The sequence below is a fragment of the Notolepis coatsorum genome, assembly GCF_963971535.1.
Source record: "Notolepis coatsorum genome assembly, chromosome: 2".
NCBI lineage: Eukaryota > Metazoa > Chordata > Actinopteri > Aulopiformes > Paralepididae > Notolepis > Notolepis coatsorum.
This window is the reverse complement of record NC_140166.1, coordinates 191,627,270-191,648,391: the sequence shown is the minus strand read 5'-3', so window position 1 is coordinate 191,648,391 and position 21,122 is coordinate 191,627,270. Positions and strand designations below refer to the sequence as shown.

Sequence of the window (21,122 nt, the reverse complement as noted above, 5' to 3'; positions counted from 1 at the left end):
ACAGGATGGCCAAACGAGACACAATGATTTTACTGCAACAAATTTTATAATAAAACAAAGCCTTTCTATACATTTGTCTGGTTGAAAACTTTATTAACAGATTGCAGAATGTGTAGTTGGGTACGGAATGAGCAACGGAATGTAACCGAGCTATGCACGGCTTGCTTGCTATCTTCGGGTAAATACTATGCTGATGTAATTGAACGTGTAACTAACTATAATAACGTTAATGCCACAAAACGAATGTTTGTGTCATTTTAACAGCAGATACTTTCTTAAATGCCATCCTCCCGACAGAGCGGTGTTGATGGGGAGCTCTGATGGATTCGCTTGGTTGTGTTATTAACATTGAACAGCTAACCGAAAGCTACGGTTAACTAATGTTAAAGGTTTAGCCATAACGTTACGTTGGCTAAAGTTGGGGCTATTCTTAATCCAGTAATAATGGCTGCAGACCTGCAAGCAAAGTACAGCAAGTTGGCAAAGGAGTATTCCAACGTAAATCACATTTTCACCAGTAACGTTAGTCTTCTGCCTCCCGGCTATGAACGGACTCGGAGTAATGCCTTGCTGCTATGGGTAATAATAATATGCTGATGTTATTGTCCGTGTAACACTAACTATATAACGTTAATGCCACAAAACGAATGCCTTGTTAATCATAAATAGTAACTTTGATGCAGTAGCTTGTGTGTGTGTGGGGGGGACGGCGGGCGTTGTGCAGGTAGGTCGCGAGTGATTTTTTTTTTTGCCTTTTGACGCTACACAAATGGATGGTTAGTTATCGGCGACTGCTATCGGCACATTTGAGCTTATCGGCCGATAGGCCGATAGCAGTCAACAAGGCACTTATCGGCCGATACCGATACCCGACCGATATATCGGTGCACCCCTAATAATTGACTCGCTGGCTGCGGCTCGCTTCTCGTGCAGAGACAGAGAGAGGATCGTTCGCAACTTTTAAATAATAATAATAATTTCTCTAGAGTATCGATAGCAGTACCGAGGACGTCGGAGCTTATAAATACTCCGGTATTTTCTAATATAGTACCGGTTCCCGTTCAAAACCGGGGTCCGGGGGGCATCCCTACTTATTGCACATAAAGTGTTTTATCTCACGATCTATGAAAAAATACTATTATCTTGGAAATGCGCGATGTTTAGCGTGTAATAAACTACAAACTACAGCGTGTGGAAACAAACTATTATTCCCATGCTTGACTACAAGTAATGTTTGTCAAAATGAGCCACACCGTGTCTCATAGAACACACACACAGTTTCACAACATAGTGCAACGACCACAGAAACAACTAGAAGGCTGGCATTCTAAAGGTAAATTAACCAAACAGCGTGGCACTCAAAGTGTTAACCGCTGGCGCCCAACAACGTATGTGAATGGCCCCGAAAGTGTTAACAGGAAATGAAGGCGGGACTAAAGGTTGACCTGAACCAACTCGTCACAGGCTGAATTTAGAACAAAAGTGAAACATCCATTTATTTAATTAAAAAAGGAAGCAGCAGTTTGAAAGGCCCTTATTATTGTCTTCATGTTTTTACCTACTTAACCTCTTAAGCCTGGTGGTACCGGACCCAGAATGACATCACGCCATAAATCCATTTCTACAGACTGTATGAATTAATGTTGCGTTTTATTTTCAAATGTAGCTAAGAGTAAAGACCCTAACCCTGTCAAAACAGCAGTCAAAGTGTATATTTTCAGCAATACATTTGTTTACCAATAGGTTAAAGTGTTATTAGTGAAATATGAGTTTTGGAAATCTAGTCGGAAACAGGCGAATATTGACGCTAGGAAATGTGCGACGCCATTTTGTTTGTAGTCATATGAGGAGAGGAGACCCAGGGCTTTCGATGGGTTTTTGAATTTCAAAAAACCACACTACACAGCTCAAGCCAGCTCCTGTCAATCATATGACTTGTGGATTTACTTTATTTATCTTATTTTTTGGGATTATCTCTCACAAACCTGAACGTTATTGGCATAAATTAGAACAGTTAGTTCCTCTACCTTTCTGTGAACGTCTAGCAAAAAACGGCGTTGCAATCTTATAAAGTGGCTGATAAATCTACATTATAAACAAGTAGAAGTCACAATTTTCCACGTCTGGTCAATTTTAGCATGGTGTTATTCACCGTCAAAGATGAAAAAAAAGAATTTATATTCTCCTTTGGTTCATTACAATTTACTCAAGCCTAGTAACGGACACAATATTTCTGACACTGGGAATACATTGGACCCTGTAGAAGTGGAGCAATCTTCCATTTACTTATGTATGTATTTTTAGGTGAATTTTCAGAAAATAGGGCTAGGGGGCTCAAGAGGTTAAATTAGCCTTGTAATTCTTTATTTTTGTTTAGCCTACATGATGTGTAGCAGAGAAACATGTAGCGTGGTCAGTTTATCCTAAATCCCATTTGTTTGATTCATGATATAACCTATAAATAGAAATAACCTAACATGAGCTCTCGTGCGATTTTAACATTGAACTACCATGGCCGTTAGACTTGGGCTACTGTCCTTGAAGCTCTTTGAAGTAACAAGGTGTCCCCAGTCTGGTGGGACGATGCAGTGTTGTGTTCAATCAGCAGACCTAGTTGTGTAATTTTCAGGATGTAACAAATGTTGTTGTGCTGTGGTCACAGGGTCCCACCCTAAGGCTCCAGGCTATTCTGACGTAGAGGGGAGGAATCCTCCAACATCTGATTAACTGAACCTTTTCTTGTTTACCCTGTTGGGGTATTGACTCAACTGTGTGTGTCAAGTTTACAGTTGGCCAAACCTACGTTAGGTGGCTAGAAGTGTGTGCGTGCGTGTTTGTGTGTGCGCATTAGGGCTGTCACACTTAACGATTATTTTGTTATAGATTAATCTGTCAATTATTTTATCGATTAATCTAAACGAAAAATCAACAATTTATTCTATTTGCAATTGAATATTTCAAAATGTTTACTAGTATCCTCTGGTGACATGGGTAGTTACTAGTTGCCTCTTTGACACCACCTACTGAATACCCAGAGTAGGAGATGAGCCATGAAGTTTATTTATGTCTATAAATGCTGTGTAGTGTGGATGCTAATTAGGGATGCCCCGATCGATCGGCCACCGATCGTTAGCGGCCGATAATCAGTATAAATATGCGATCGGTGATCGGTGATAATGCTTTATTTTCGCCGATCGTCAAAATCGATCTCACTCGCTGTCGCTGAGTTCTGTCTCAGACACCGGGTGGTGCGGCGTCTGCTCATCCCTCCAGCCCCTCCTGCACGCATGGGTCTAGTCTAACACGGGTCTAGTCTAGTGGGACGGGACACGGGAGGACGGCGTCTCCCTGAGCTAACGTTAGCTTAGCTACCGTTACAAAATGACCCAGTCAACTATTCACTTTTAGTTTAATACATGAGGCATTGTCTAACCGAACGGTATCTAGCCGGCCAGCTACCGATAGCTCCTGACATCAACAAACGCTCCAGCAAGTTTAGTAGAGACGTGTATGATACCTGTTAGCTCACGTTAGCGCAAGTTAGTTCACTGTTCAAAACGAAATGTCCCATTGAACTAAATAATTCACTGAGGCGTTGTATTAACGTTATATATCCGGCTAGCAGTAGCTACAGATAGCTCCTGATATCAATGTCTTATAACACTGATTCGATGCGTATTCGAGCTGAGGGCTTGCTGAGCACAGTAACGTTATACCAATAGGGTCCAGCTCAGGGCTCGAGACTAACGATGTCCCGTCGTCCCGGGGACGATCAAATATTGATTTGGGACGAACAGAAATCTTTGCTGGGACGCAACCGGGACGGAGAGGATTTTTCTTTTCACAGGAAATGTCAATTGGCCGACTGTCAGTGCGCGCATATATTGCTGTCAAATGGTGAATGTCTCGTGCTGACTAAGTTCACTGAAGTCTAAACGTAGCGTGATTTGCCAAATCCAATGTCTATCTCCGCCTCCCAACGCAGCGATACGCTAATCCAGCATCAAGCTCCTACCCACCTCATCAGCCAGTCGCGCTGCAGCAGCATCACACCCCAAATGAATCTTTCATCGAAAAAGAAAAACGTGTTAACAGGTGAGGGAAATCTCTCTTACCTAGGCTTTCTCCACTGGTATTTAACCCTGGTTGACACAGTGAATGACAGCTGGTAATTGCCAGTCGCACGGCACGAGACCACTGTACAAGAACCGCGGAAAGATCAGAATGTTATAAAAATAAAAATAAAAAAACGCGCGCTATACTGTGGCATCCTCTCAGTGAAGAAGAGAGCACCGCAAACATGCTGTGCTATTTGAAGAGGATAAACACAGACCCAAAATGACCAACAGGGAACTAGGGCTGTCTTAAATACTTCGAAGCTTCGAAGCTTCGTTCGATGGCATAAGCTTCGAACATAAAAAAAAAAAATCGAAGTTTATAAAAAAAAAAAAAAGAGAGAAATCACTTTTTATTTAATTTTTATTTTTACTTCGGTGTGTGTGCATGGGGCCATTGGGTGGGGCCGGGGGACAAATACACTGGAGGAAAGTAACCCAGCTCAGCACTGCCCAAATTATATCTTCACTATTGCCTGTTTGAAGGATATCATCCTCAAACACATATACACCACCTACACGCCTATTCTCAGTCCTTGCCCCACAATGGTGGAATGAACTACCCACCCCAGTTAGGACAGCCGAATCCCATCCAATCTTTCGCCGTCGACTAAAGACGCACTTCTTCAACCATTATCTGAAATAAAATTAAAAAAAAAAAATAAAAAAAAATCTAACCCTAACTAACTGTCATGCACTTGTCCTAATAAACTAACCTACACTGTAACACGCAACACTTTGATGAATATTGTTACTCAGCTGATAGAGTTGTATCCTTCCTGATGACCTGTCGTACAGAACTTGTAAGTCGCTTTGGATAAAAGCGTCAGCTAAATGACTAAATGTAAATGTGAATGTAAATGCCTTGTAGAATTCCACACATAAGAAAGAAAGATACTGGGATCAATAAACAAAATAGGAAATAAAATGTAGAAATGCATGCAATACATAAATAAATATGAATCTCCATATATGAAATAGAACATTTAGATAAGGTGCTACTGAGATGTTTTGGTGAGTTCTTTGTTTTTTTGTGGAAGTAGCCCTTCTTAAAAATGCATGAACATTCACTGATAATTGGTCTGTAGTGGAGTCTACAAGGTCTACATTGCCGGACCATGTAGAATCCGGACCTTGTAGACTGACATAATTCTGTGCATAGTTTAGTCTACACAGGCCATATTTCAAATTATCAAAATCTTACTTCATTCATCTTAAACATTCTTGATTTGGGGGATTGGTAGTTCCCATGAAATCTGAAGTTGTTCAAACGACAACAGCGATCCACCTTGAATTAAATCACACAGCCGTGTTGGCTGCGTCACAGTCACGAAAGGGGCTACTTAATTCATTAATCCAATCCACTTTATTTATAGAGCACATTTAAAAACAACAAAGTTTACCAAAGTGCTGTACAAGTCCCACAACATAAGATAAAAAAAATAAAAATAAAAATTATATATATAAAAAAAAATATTATTAATTTTTTAATTCGAAGCTTCGAATTAAAATCGAAGCTCGGCCCCGAAGCTTCGATTGGCAAAAAAAAATTCGAAGGTCAGCCCTACTCAGAACACAGCCCTGGGGGGACCCGATGCTCAGGGTGATGGTGTTGGAGGCCTGACCCCCCACCCTGATCGCCTGGGGTCTTTGACTCAGAAAGTCCAGTACCCAGGCGCTCAGGGCGGAGCTCAGACCCAGCTCGATCAGCTCTGCGCTCGTCATGGCGGAGAGAGCAAAGCGCTCGAAAGTCTGGGTACACTTTACGAAAGTCGACTGCACGTTGCCACAAGTGCAATAAAACATTTGCCAGTAAGGGTGGAAATACAAGCAATTTGTCAAAACATCTGTTGTCAAAACATAACATTAGTCTGCAGAAATGCGCCGTTTTTGACTGCTTTGCTCGCAGTGTTCCATCTGCATCCACGTCCACTGCAGGTAAGCCAAGATACGCAGTTAGCTAGGCTAATAACGAATTATTATGAATAGTGTAGTGCCGGAGGAAAAAGGAATAATCGTAGGCAACGTAATGCTTGTTTAATACACAAGACAACTTCAGTCAATACAGAACAAGAGCACATGTATATCGCCAGAACAGTAAAGATCACAACAGCAAGTGCAACCGCAATAACTGTCCCCTCTGGCCGCGGTGCCAGATCAGTAGTTCCCTCCCACTACACAACACAGTAAGAGGAGAACACAAACCATAATGTAGTCACTACAATAGGCTAATAAATAAAATATAATTGCTTAGCTAATTGTTTAGCTACAAATATATTAGAAAGATGAAAGATATTCAAGCTGAGGCTGCAGCCACCATGTCCCAGCCCACCCCTCCTCCCTCTACCACCACTGGTCCCAGCAAGCCCAAAGTCCCTTCACCCTAGCAGGCGCTAGAGGAAGGATGACAAGAGTGTCACAGCCTCTACTAATAACATGGAGTATTGAACCGTTTTTAACAACTGGGTATTGGGTGGGACATTCTGATTTAAGAACTTTCTAAATAAAATAGAAAGTCCCAAAATAGTTAATTTATCTGACTGCTTGTATTAATTGATAAAGAAGTAGCCATGTGCAGTAATATAGTTATATAAAAGAATAATAAAGCAATGTCGATTCTGTTCCTAATAATTTTTTATTTTTTTTGCAAAATAAAAAAGAACCGATAAAGAGTATCGATAAAGTACCGAACCGTTAAGCAGTATCGATAAGAGTAGTAGTATCGATAAAATCCTAACGATACCCATCCCTAATTCTAGGGACCTCTTTTGAATATGGCCATTAGGGATGGGTACCGAATTTGGTACTTTTGAGGTACCGAACCGAAACACGTCGGTACTACCGAGTATCGATTCAAGTGAGATACCTTTTTTTTTTTATTATTTTTTTTTTTTGCTTTTTCTTTTCATGTCAACGTTCACACACACAATATATGCTTACCTAGGATTTGACTTGATTCAACAACAAAGCAGTCGGAGCAATGGCAAGCCGAAAACGGTCGAAATTGTAGTTTTTTTTTTCTTTTTTGACTTTTCAAGGCGAGTTTTTTTTTATTGGCAAATACTTGAAATAAAGTAGTAGCAATGCATCTATTTACAGTACGCCCCTCCAACAGCGACAATATCAGAAAGCCTCCTCCTCCCTAGCAGCCGAAGGTCTCCTGCGAGGCGTAGACCATGTAGAGGAAGCCGTCCTCGTCGCGCTCCTGCTCGTAGATCTCTGAGATGGACGTGGACACCGACACCATGCTGTGCTGGTTCACCAGCAGGAAGAAGGCCTGCGTGGGGTTCAGCTGCAGGCGACGCCTGATAATCTTGACCAGCTCACTCATGTTAACATGGTCAGGTACAAGGAACTTGGTCTTGTCCAGGACTGGCAGCTGTTTCTCTCCCTTATACCTCTCAACGATGAGGGATCTTGTTGGGGTGCTGTTTACGGATCTGCTCGACTTCTTTGCATCGGTCAGCAAATGTTCTTCTTTGTTTGAAAGGTCTGTCGGACGGCATCTCTGTTGATAATTTCACAGCAGTTACTACAACTATCGAATGTTGTGTAACTCCAACCAACTGTTTATAACGCAACTTGATGAAGCAACACAGTCGGGAGCGGCTTCGGTTGAGTGTCCTCAGGTTGGTCTCTGTCTGTAGACTCGAAATTGTAGTTATTTGAAGTTTGGATTTTTTTTCACGACTGAGGTTGGTAAATAAAATGTTTAGACTAAAGTACCGAAAAAAGGTACCGCTGGGTACCGGTATCGATTCACAGGTACCGGTACCGTATCGGTTCAAATGTGAAAGGTACCCATCCCTAATGGCCATGCCCATGACATTTCACTCTCATCCCAGCTAGCTTAAAATAGCTTAACTTTGGAGCAGAATTTATCACCTCTCAGGGCTTGACATTAAGGCTTGTCCTATTGTCCGGGACAAGTAAAAGAAATGGTCGGACAAGCATAATACAATTTAACTTAAAAAGAAAATATACGGTATATATATTCCCCAAACGAATAGTAACGTTATTCCATCTGATCAGAAAGTGCCTGTCTCACAGTGTCACACTGGAAACTCTCAATCTCTGTACGTCAATATTACTTGTCCCGGACAAACGGCGAGCGTCTTCTGAGTGCTCGCTTAGTTGACACTGACTGGCACGAGACCCACGAAAATATCAGAATGTTTAATAGAATGTTTAATAAAAGTTGGTTGTTTTGTTGTTACCTGTTGATCTAATGTGCCTATTGTTAAAAGAAATTATTTCAAATAAAAATACAATTATTTATTTGAATGGTGTTATTTATGGCAATAACAACTATACCGTAATAACAACTATACCGTAATAACAACTACACAACTATAGGCGTAGACCAGGGTTTAACCCCTGGTCGTCAAGAGAGAGGGGAGATGAGAAAGATGAGCTGGAGGACTGATCATAAAGTATATACCCCACACACACAAATGCACACACACTGTATTTAAGTTATTAAATCATAATAATTGTCCAAATCTCTTGTCGGTTTTTATAGATTTTTTAATAGGCCTTTATTTTCTCAAGTACATTTCGGACAAGTAAAATATCTGAGCCACTTGTCCGAAGTTAATGTCAAGCCCTGCCTCTGCCAGTGAGCCAACGGTACCTTTTGGATTCCTCAAGATTCCTAGTTTCATACGATACCAGTATATTCACGCTAGCAAAACGAGCCCGCTAGAGCCCCTTAAATACCGCTAATCCATTGGTAGGATATCGGTAACATACACGCCAATACATCATGATAAACCAATCACTTTAATAACATTCCACGAGTGTGGCGAATCAATGCTGCTTCATTGGACTAGTCCACAGAGGACAGAAGTGGAAACGGAAGTAGGCAGTGCTGCTACTGGGGCCTTTTCAGGGGTAGCTACTAGAGCAGCCTAGGCACACCAAGGAACCATAACAACCATCATGGCAACACACATTTACTAATGGAAACATGAATTGCAAAAATATTGTAAACCTTGGCTAGATAATCTTTGTTGGAAAGAGAATGATGTCGGATGGCAGGGAAAGCAGCAGGACAGGTGAAAGGGAGAACATTTGTAACAATAGTAAACATGGTTATAGTCTGACATATTGGATCACCATTAAAGCCATGATTCCAAATCACGGACAAGATGCTGTCAATTTGTCAGATCATATAGAAGGCTACATCTGTATGGTAGAGTCTTTCTGCTGCCAAGGAGGCTGTATGCAAATACTGTAGGTGTATGCCAAGGAGGTCCAAATATGACTGTAATGGAAACTTAAAAACTACAAATCATGATGCAGGTTAAAAGTTGGCCCTATTTTAGTTGGGCTTTACTATTATTTCTTAATATATAATAAATCATGTTTTTAATTTTGAATAACTATTTATGGTATTTTATCAAGTTAACAATTCACTGGGTTGAGCAAAGGCCAGAATTGTGTCTAAACTGAGCTACCACCACGGTCAGATTTTGAGCCAGGAAAAGCCCTGATGAATAATTTGAATTGGCAAGTGGTGGTGTTGGTTATTGATCTATCTTAAACCAGCCCTCTTTTCTTGATCCTCCAATCACAACAGTTGTCAAGGATCAAGGTAAGAGGGCAGGTTTGAGATGGGTCAATTGGGAGGATGTGGTGTTAGAGGGAGCCTTTATTAGGAGGTTAATTAATTAATCAATCAATCAATTCTCTCTCAATCAGAGATATAGTTATTGCTCTCTTTTTGAATGTTGGATGATTTTTGGAGCTGGGCAGTTTTTCCCCCTTCATTATTATCCAGAGGACTGCTTCTGTAGGGTTAGTGTATCTCTGCTGGCTTTGGAAAAAGGCAATAAAGCATTATGCCTAAGTAAGTGCATCTGTCTAAATGACTCTGACCCTGCTAGTGGAAGGGTCAGAGTTCAGCACAGTAGATACTAGGGGTGGAACGGTTCGCATTCGAACCGTACACGGTTCGGTACGACCTCCACCGTTCGGGACATGTGTGTAATCCAGAGTAATAAGACAAATTTAAAATAATAATCAGGAAGTCATTTGCTTGCAGAAACGTAGAAGCCTTTGGGAAGTGTAGTTTTGGAAAATTCCAACGCTCATTGAAAGCTCTGGATCAATGCCCTCTTCTCAAAATTACTACATTCACCGACGGCCAGTAATTCAAAATGGCCGATTTCCGCGATGACAACACATTTAAAAAAACTAAAACCTCACTAATAACACTGTAACCTATTGGTAAACAAACATATTGATGAAGATATACATTATAACTGCTGTTGTGACATGGTTATGATGTTTATTCTTGAATATGTTTGAAAGAAAAATACGATAATTATGTCAGACAGTCTGGAGAGCTTGATTTATGACGGTATTGTAATTTGCGGTCCGGCCCCGGACTGCACGGGCGGAAGAGGTTAAGGAATGAAATGTGTAATTGATGGAAAATGTTGACTTCTGGCATCCTCCCTAGTGGCTACAAAGATGACAATAGTCTCTAGCAACAACTGGGGTCAGTTTGGGAAATTAAATGAGAAGAACTGACAAAAGTAATGTTGTGTTTTCACCTGTTCTCTCACCATATCTTGAGAGAGCCACCATATGGATTCATAGCAGTTGGGACTGTTGAGAACATCGGCAACTTGTGTTTCTGTACTACGTAAAATGTTGCAGAGATAGTCAGGCCTTGGTGGAGGTCTGCACTATACTGGGTGCATTCTTCTTAGTTCTCAGTGTGCGTTTTAACTGCCCAGTGCTAGGGCTGGGCGATATGGCCTAAATATGATATCACGATATTTTCTGACCTTTCGGCGATACACATCACGATGTTTTTCTTTTTTACCCCAAACAATTCATTGAGGCTTACCAAGACAGTATTTGAGTTTGCAAGCTAACATTAAAGACAAAATAAAATACCCATGCATTTAGCATTTTTATATTATATATTAGATTATTAGATTATATATTGCATATATTTAGCAATGAGATATTATATGATTTAGATATGAAATATGATGAATTGAAAATGGGGGACCCTGATGTAAACAATACTAAAGTCTTTCTCTGGTCTGCATCCCCTTAACAATTGTATGTATTGAGCTGTACTGTACCCATTCTGCAATATGTTAATACAGTTTTAAATCAATCAATCAATCAATCAATCAATCAATAAATAGCATTTTAGCATTTTTATGAAACTACTGTATATATGTATGTCTCTAAATGTTTTGATGAATTGAAAATGGAGGACCCTTATGTAAAAAAGCCGAAAGTCTTTTTCTGGTCTTCATCCTCCTGTACTGTATTGTACCCATTCTGCAACCTTTTAATAAAGTTTTCATTCATTCATTCTGACGGAAACATAATCATTTTGATTGACAGTCGAGTCTGCCAATTACGTCACACCGCTTGCCCCCGCCCTGCTGTTCTTAGCACCAATCGGCAAGCGCTATTTTTTTGACTTCCTGAATGTCCTGTGTGCTGAACAACAACAAAGCTACTAACATTAGCTCCCCGCGGCCGTCGAGTAGGAGACCAGTGCTCCACAGGATGACTAAATGAGGCATAATGATTTTACTACAACGAATGTTATAATAAAAGCCTTTCCATACATCTGTCTGATTGAAAACTTTATTAACAGACCGTGGAATGGGCATATCTCAGCACGGGCTGAGATATGAACGAGTAACGTGTGAACAGATTGACGCGACACAATCCTCTTGGGCAAAACATCACGATATCCACGATACGTTGAAAAAGTGTATCGTTAATGAACTGTACCCGATATTTATATAATATCGTCATATCGCCCAGCCCTACCCAGTGCTGACATGGCAACTCTGGAACTCTCAGTGCGGCAGGCAGGGCAGCCACATCCAAGTGTGGATGTCTCTGTGTCCTTGTCTCATCACACCACTAGGTTGCCTGGATTTTAGCAATGGGCAATGCGTGTATGGGAGTAATTGAGTTCTTGTTTTATTACCATTAGTGAAATGCTAACTGACTCGTTTTTAACATGCTAGCCTAGAGTACTCTACTGCTAAATAACTGGGAAGGCCCTATCTCAAACCCACCCTCTTTTCCTGATCCTCCAATCACAACTGTTCCAAGCCCATTGCTATACGTCTTTAACATATCTCACCTGTAGTTATTGCACTATTTCTTCTATGTAACATATTAGGGATGGGCAAAACTCACAAAATTACTATTCGATCTATTTGATTACTAATGGAAAATCGCCCCTGGCTAGCTAGCGAGGTGTACCCAGCATGCCGTTCAGCGGTTTACCGGTTAATAGGTAGGCTAATACACTACAACAAAACAGTATTTGCATAAACAAATCGATTTTATTTAATCATTTAGCGTAACAGTAAGAAGCATTTTGTATAAAAGTATTCTGTACTTCTGTATGACAACTATTAAAGAAACTTGAAACTTGAACATTTAGCGACTATTCGAAGATCGATGCCCATCCCTATAACATAGTGAGTGTTGTGATGAAATAAAATGTAAGCAGGTTTCAATTACAATTTTGGCTTCACAGTGGTTCACTCCGCCCCTCCCTCCAAACCAAAACAGTATAATTTCAGCCACGGCGTGTTTATCCACTTATTTTGAAATGTCTTTGGTATCTCAATTCTTTAAACATTTAACATTTTTTACGATTTTTGAATCGCCTAAATATAATATATCCTAAATCAATATTTAACCTCACTAGATTGCCACAAGGATCAAGATGGCTACCGACCATATTTCGAACCGAGGGATGCTGTGTGTTTGGATGGCACATGGTGTACTCTGTTTACACAATATTAGTCTACTCGGTTTTCTACAAAATATTCATGATTGAAGGGCAGGTTTACAGGTCATGTAATGCGAGTGTTACATCTGACCTTCCGTCTAGTCCCACAGTTGTCCTTTGCACCTATTTCTTTTTTTTGCCCCCTTTTGTTTTTATGTTCGCAGTCAACTAATGGGTCTGTTGGGTTTTAACCAGCAAATGTTTTAAGTCAATTTGTGTATTTTTTTTATATATATATATGATTCCTGAAAAATCCTATGCACCTCTCCCACAGTCACATCTAAACAATGTTCATATGTTCAATGTTCACAATGTCAGCTGTGTCGTCTTGGTCTTTGAACTTGAGGTGCAAAGAGCTTAATTTACCGGGGTATGTCATAATAATTGATTGGCTGGACAAAAGTATGAGAAATGCACATTTTCAGGTTTGTAAATTAGTTTCATAATTCTATGATTATTACTTAAAACAAGGGTCAGCGATAGTGCCGTGTGGATGTTTATTCATTGTGCACATGAGCATTATGATATATCAGAGGGTGTGTGACTCGCTACTAGGGATGGACACTAGGGGTGGGAATCGCCAGAGACCTCACGCGATACTTGCGTCACGGTACGATAGTATCGCGATACTAAATATATCGCGATACGCTGAGTATTGCGATATTAATATTGCATATTTTCTTTCTTTTTTCAAATTTTATTTATTACCTTTTTCAACTGCAAAGTAAAACTGTCAACAAAGTTTAAAGTTCAGTCTGTTCATCTCACTTCAATAATTTTTATTGCAGAACATGGTATTTTATTTTCTCAAGCAGATAGATGTAAACACTGTAATCTGTGTTGCATGTACCTGACAAACTGAACTGTCATATTCTAACTTAACTGAATGCACGTGTGTGTGTGTGTGTGGACTACTGTACTATTACGGGGATTGAAATGAACAATGCAACTTCCTTATAAAAAAAAAAAGAATTTGAATAATTAAATATCGATACTTGGCGTCCCTGTATCGATACAGTATCGCTACGCAAAGTATCGCGATACTACTACGTATCGATTTCGCCCCCCACCCCTAATGGACACGAGTACTGTTTTCCCAGATCGAGCACTTGCATGAATTACTCTTGTGCTCGAGTAATTGTTTAGGGAAATACATTTTTAAACGCATCTTAACTCATTCACCGCCAGCTATTAGACGGAGCCCGTCATAGCAAGGCCACGCTTTAAAAGATAGGAGTGCGTCCAGGGCACGAAATAAAATTTTTGACTCACCGGCCAGTAGGGCTGTCTTAAATACTTCGAAGCTTTGAAGCTTCGTTCGATGGGCATGGGATTCGAATATTAAAATAAAATTCGAGTATTAATTTTTTTTTAAACTCTGCCTCTCTTTGTTAACTACAACAAGCAATGCTGTTTGTTATTTAAGATGAGGTCGGACTCGGCACTGACAGATTTGTGTTCATTGTGCTGCTTTTATAAAGCCTCAAATGACGGCTTACAATATTTCATGAAAGCAAAGTGTTTTGTTTGTCTAAGATTTAAAAAGGTTTAAACTTTACAGCACTGACAAAGTTGAACAAAGTGCTGTACAAGTCCCACAACATAAAAAAATAGGGGTGCACCGATGTATCGGTCGGGTATCGGTATCGGCCGATAAGTGCCTTGTTGACTGCAATCGGCCTATCGGCCGATAAGCTCGAATGTGCCGATGGCAGTAGCCGATAAATATCCATCAATTTGTGTCGCGTCTAAATGCAAAACGCGTTGCGACCTGCACAACGCCGCCCCCGGCCCCCGTTCTTTCAACCTAAAAGTGCACTTTCTTCAACCTCGAAGTAAACAAATCACAGAACGGTAGCCAGTTAGTAGGTATCAACGTGAGCTCCCGGGATGGTAGCTAGTTAGCTAGCACCATCCAGGCATCAACGTGAGCTCCCGGGACGGTAGCTAGTTAGCTAGCACCATCCAGGTATCAACGTGAGCTCCCGGTACGGTAGCTAGTTAGTTAGCACCATCCAGGTATCAACGTGAGCTCCCGGTACGGTAGCTAGTTAGCTAGCACCATCCAGGCATCAACGTGAGCTCCCGGTACGGTAGCTAGTTAGTTAGCACCATCTAGGTATCAACGTGAGCTCCCGGTACGGTAGCTAGTTAGCTAGCACCATCCAGGCATCAACGTGAGCTCCCGGTACGGTAGCTAGTTAGTTAGCACCATCCAGGCATCAACGTGAGCTCCCGGTACGGTAGCTAGTTAGTTAGCACCATCCAGGTATCAACGTGAGCTCCCGGTACGGTAGCTAGTTAGTTAGCACCATCCAGGCATCAACGTGAGCTCCCGGTACGGTAGCTAGTTAGTTAGCACCATCCAGGCATCAACGTGAGCTCCCGGGACGGTAGCTAGTTAGTTAATAACATTATATAGTTAGTGTTACACGTTCAATATAACATCAGCATATTATTTACCCGAACACAGCAAGTAAGCAAGGCATTATTCCGTTCATAGCTCAGTTCCATTCCGTTGCTCATTCCGTACCCAACTACCCATTCTGCAATCTGTTAATAAAGTTTTCAACCAGACAAATGTATAGAAAGGCTTTGTTTTATTATAACATTTGTTGCAGTAAAATCATTATGTCTCAGTTGGTCATGCTGTGGAGCGCTGGTCGGCGGGCCGGGCAGCTAAGGTATTAGCTACGTTAAGTTTGTTGTGCTCTCGAGTCGCAAGCAGATCAATGGCGGCATGCCCGAAAGTAGAAAATGAATAAACGCTTGCCGATTGGTGGTAAGAACAGCAGGAGGTGGGTGCTAGCGGTGTGGCGTAATTGGCCGAATCGACTGTCAATCAAAATGGTTCTATTGCATTGGCTGAGAGCTCTGGTTGAGAGAATAGTATCCATCTGCAGGCCGCCAGACGATACTGGGAGAGAAATAGTGCTACATGGCATGGTGGAATTAATACCATAAACATATTTCTTGATGTTTCCTTTTTTTTAAGTAAGTAAAGAGGCCTACAAATACAAACATACACATACAAATATACAGTAGTTTCATTAAAAAAAATAAAATAAAAAATTACAAATACTTATATACAAATATACAAATATCGGTATCGGCCGATTGTGTTAATTGAACAATCGGTATCGGTGGCCAATTTTCATATCGGTGCATCCCTATAAAAAAAGATATATATAATAATTTGTCTTTTTTTATCTCTGCCCGAAGCTTCGAATTCCAAAAAAAAATCGAAGGTCAGCCCTGCCGGCCAGTGGCGGGTAGATGGGGAAAATCTACCCGCCAAGCATATTTCTTACCAGCCAAAAAAAAACAGTTGTGTCGCATATAAAAAACAGGTTTCATAGTCCTAGTTATACTAAGTTAAGCGAATAAACATGTTCACTTACTCGCACATCCACTCGAAAGTCCGTAAAGGGTCTTGCCTTCTTTCCAATGGCATGTACAGTCCGAAACAGCATCTTCATTTTTGTGCTGGTCTGATCTAACATGGCTGTTAGCCTAGCCACAGAGGGTCTTGAAAGGAGAGGCTCCGACATGCAGCCAATGTGACACTGGCTCTGTTCATGGTCACGAATTGCTTCCAGCTTCATCGATTTACTCCCAATGACAAAAGTGTTGTTTCAGTTTTAGTTTTTTACATACTTGCGGCACACCGAACAAGTCATTACTCCAGCCCCAGCATCATACTGGAGCTAGTCTCTTGAGACACCGCTAACGGCATCTCCAAATTTCCACTCCTCTAAACTTTCTTTTATTCGGTGGTCCCGCTCTCGCTGCCACTTCTTCCCCCTTTTCGTGTGAGAAAGCCGCGTGAGTTCTCTTTTTACCGGCTGGCTTACTCCTTCAATATGGTTCCACATACTTATTTGTATCAAACGTTATTACGCTAACGTTGGCTAATCGGCGTTAGCTAGGTGGGCGTAACGTTAGCTCCCTAGCTACAGAGCAGAAGAAGAGTAGCGGATGTGACGTTGGTAAACAAGCCAACGAGATGACGCGCCATGAGAGACGGGGCTGCAAAAAAGGCGACTGTCATAAGACCAAAACACACAGCAGTTTTAAAAATTTTACATGACTATTTGGTTACCCGCCACATGGCAGACGGACCTCTGTGTCACTCGCCGAACCTAAAATCTGCCCGCCAATGGCGACCTCTAATTTCGTGCCCTGAGTGCGTCACCTTGTTTGTAGAGCTATAACTATATTCTATATTATAGCTATGGATACAATACTATGGCCATTTGACATCACCTATCTATCGTTCAACATGTGAAAAAAAAAATGTCCATCCATACGTTCCTGTGTTATACCGTGGTGAATATAAGTATGGTTTTAGAGCGGTCTGGGCTAATTCCTGAAATGCTGAGTTATAGCCTCATACGTCAATTCTACTATAGACGTTGCCGTTTCTTGCCTGTACACGCTACTATTCCCAAATCACATCTATGTCATAGGTATTATGTTTCATCATGAATGCATGAAAGGTGGGGGGGTCGTTTCTGATTATTTTGTCAGTAACGGCATTCGTATTGAACACTAAACGCTTATCAGCCCGATTGGTATAAAAGCATTGCAGGATCAAGCAAACATTTACGTCAGATAGTCCTTACCTGTGATCGGGAGTATTCCAAAAATAATATTCCAATTGTTTGATCGCCATCTGGTACATCCGATGTCCATTTGGTCCACGGCATAACCCACCACAACATATGGATCGGGATATTTGACGCGCTTCAATGGAACCGGGAGAACCGTTCCACTCGGCCGACAAGGGAAAGTGAGACCGGAGACATTTGGCCGTTACACAGGCCAAGATACAAGGTTACAAAGGGTGCTCGATACCGCCATCTAGCTTGATGGGGCCGGTATTGCACTTTGGCGATCTCGGACTCATTCCCTATGGTAACACCAAGGTCCCTGGATGAATAATGAATAAAAATATCGAATAAAGGAATAAACGACCAAAACCCGAGAAATCTCGGGTCTGGCGCCCAACCGCTGGCGAGTTAACCCGACTTATCTCGGGTTTGACTTTGGCCTCCATTGAGTTAAAGAGCATGGAAGCAGTAATAACAATGCACAGCAATATACCCGATGCTTAACACTTTGGGTGCCATGGGTTAAATTCATGATATACCATAGATTGCCAGCTCTATTTGTCTATGGAGAAGTACCCCTTCTTTGCATGGCTATAACTTTTTAAATTCTATTGCTACATTGCCATTATTAGGGCCCATTCAAAGTCCTATATGTATTGTTCATTGTGTAGCAACGTTAAACTTTTTCATTCACATATTCATAGTAAAGTATGGTCTAATGTATAAGTATGTTTTCATCTCTTTCTGCAGCTTTCTCCAGAACGTGATCTATAGCCCCAAATGCATTATATTGATGATGAAATACAGTTTGATGGCAATCGGGGCGATATAAAAAATTTCAATTGGACGTACTTCTAGAATGATCTACGTATGATCTGATGATGGGCGGGGGATCGTTTATAATTCCGTGGGCAGCGTTATATCATTCATCTAGTGTGGGTCATATGTTCATCATAACAGTTTATATGGAACACGTTAAAAAATAACGCTGAATCTTACCGGATCTTCCTCGCGCCGTTGGACGATCAGCGTGGTGTAGACCGTTTTCGATTATGGGATGTTTATCCTGATGAACCATTTCCAGCTTGTATAATACTATATACGTCCAAATCATGTTGTTTATCGAGTTATTGGCAATGGATCGCTATATATTGTGACAAGCCAGAGTGCCGGCAGCCAAACCGAGTGACCGGAAGTAATATGGCCGACCAGCACAACCTCCACAGCACTTCCTGTTTGGCGATTGCGCCGATCGGCCACCAGATGGCGCTCCTGAACCGCCAGAGAGCTCAGTGGGTCCTCCTGGTGGATCTCAGGCCAGCGGAGGGGAAATATGAATCCGATCACAGATTTTTGAAATATTGATATTAAAGACGCTGTAAAGCGTCCTTCGGCAACTTGAGCATGGCCGGGAATGACGCTGTAAAGCGTTTTCCGGCACCCAAAGTGTTAACCTCTTAACTGGTGCCCAGAAAAGTGGCAATTCTTTTTACTTGAACTTGAGGACTGCATACATTTTTTGCAAACAAATACTATACTTTATACTTATAGCACATGCATGAGCCTGGTCTCTTTTGAAAGATAACATTCTGAAGTTTCTGATACAATAAAATAATTCACTTTTAGTGCTAATGAAATAGAGTAACATAGGTCTGAACTTGAGTTGAACTTGTGTAAAAAAAATAAAAATAAAAAATCTACTCTTCTCCCCCCCCTTTTTCTGTATTTTTCTCCCATCCCAATTTAGTTGTTATGCCAATTCCCTTCCCTCCCTTCCTGGTCGTTGCGCGCATTTCCCCCCCACTTGCTGGTCTAGGGAGGGTTGATAGATACTATCACATGTCCCCTCCGATACATGTGGAGTCAGTCAGCCGCTTCTTTTCACCCGACAGCGAGGACTCTCACTGGGAGAGCGTAATGCGTGGGAGGCTCACACTACTTCCCCCAGTTCCCTTCCTTGCTGAGCAGGCGCCCCACCGACCTGTAGGAGTCGCTGTTTACAACGACCAGGATACACACCCCACCGGCTTCCCACCTGCTAACACTGCCAATCGTGTTAGTATGGATGACCGACCAAGCCGGAGGTACCGCTGACAGCTGGATTCGATACCAGTGTCTCTGCTGTGGTAGGCAGGCGCTTAGTCCGCTGCGCTACCCAGCCGCCCTGTGTACTCAAAATTTTCTGTAGTAGTTGCAATATCCAAAAGTATATTTCCCAAAAAGAATTTATCGCTGAAGTCTTGTATAGTATATGTCCAAATTTCATAAAAATCTGTTCATAAATGTGTGATTAGGAGCGATTCTGGTCAACTGAAAAAGAAAAAAGCTCTGCAGGTTTCAGTTTTCTCATAGACTCCAATGCATTCCTTGTTTTTTCTCTTCCTGTTTTCGCTTGTGACTTTTCACTTACCAGATGTATCATTGGAAAGCCACACTCATTGGTTACAACCCTGTCCAATTATTTTCGAGATCGCCAAATGATTGACGGAGCTAGAGCCTCGGGAGTCGCGGGGTGGTATTCGAAAAAAAGAAAAGTCTGCCGTGTACTTTGGCACACACCTCACATATCGGCATGTAACTTGAGAACCGCTGAACGAATTTTTTTGCAATCGACAGGCAACAAATAGGGCTTTAATTCGATATATATATTATATTTAAAAATATGCACACCGAGCCGCTAGAGGTTTCCAAAGTGGCGTGTCGCGCCGGTGAGCAAATCGTCCTTAAAACGTCCCCGGGCCTGGTCGGTGCCAGTTAACACTTTGATCGCCATGGTTAAATTCATAATTTACCATCCCTAGCCAGCTCTATTTGTCTATGGAGAAGTTCCCCTTCTTTGCAGGGCTATAACCTTTTAAATTGTATTGCTAAATTGACATTATTATGGCCCATTCAATGTCATATCTATTGTTCAGGGTGTAGCAACGTTATACTTTTTCATTCACATATTCATACTAAAATACGGTCTAAAGTATAAGTATGTTTTTATCGTTTTCTGCAGCTTTCTCCAGAACTTGATTTATAGCCCCAAATGCATTATATTGATGATCAAATACAGTTTGGTAGCGATCGGTGCCAGATAAAAAATTTCAACTCGAGGTACTTCTAGAAGTTACTACGTATGATCTGATGTTGACCGGATGGCGGGGGGTCGTTTATAATTCTGTGGGCAACGTTATATCATTCATCTAGTGTGGGTCATATGATCATCAGAGCAGTTAGTATAGCAGACATTAGAAAATAACGCTGAAACTCACCGTATCTTCCTCGCGCCGTTGGGGGATGAGCGTGGAATAGAATTTTTTCTATTATGGGATGTCGAAATATCCGATCCATTTCCAGGTTGTATAATAGTATATACATCCAAATCATGTTGTTTATCGAGTTATGTGCACCGATCGGTGTTCACTGTGTCAAGATGGAGTCCTGCTAATGATAGCGAGTGCCCGGACGAAATATGGGTGAGCACCACTTTATCCACATGACTTCCTGTTGGGCGATCTGCCGATCGGCCACCAGATGGCGCTCTTGAACCGTTAGAGAGTTGAGTGGAGCTCAGCAGTATATCTCAGGTCCCCGGGAGAGAAATATGATTTCGAT

At 41.4% G+C, this 21,122-nt stretch overlaps 2 protein-coding genes across 4 annotated transcripts in view; one reads left to right on the top strand and one right to left on the bottom strand.

Moving 5' to 3' along the window:
• gatad2ab (GATA zinc finger domain containing 2Ab) overlaps positions 1–21,122 on the top strand; it is a 96,859-nt gene that overhangs the window by 8,696 nt on the left and 67,041 nt on the right. The gene's annotated exons all lie outside the window — the stretch shown is intronic.
• LOC311224236 (microtubule-associated protein 1 light chain 3 alpha-like) lies at positions 7,258–7,686 on the bottom strand (the record flags this gene model as incomplete). Its single annotated transcript, XM_084309139.1, is given in 2 exon segments — positions 7,258–7,525; positions 7,527–7,686. Coding segments are annotated over 2 exon segments (363 nt in total). The 5' UTR covers positions 7,622–7,686.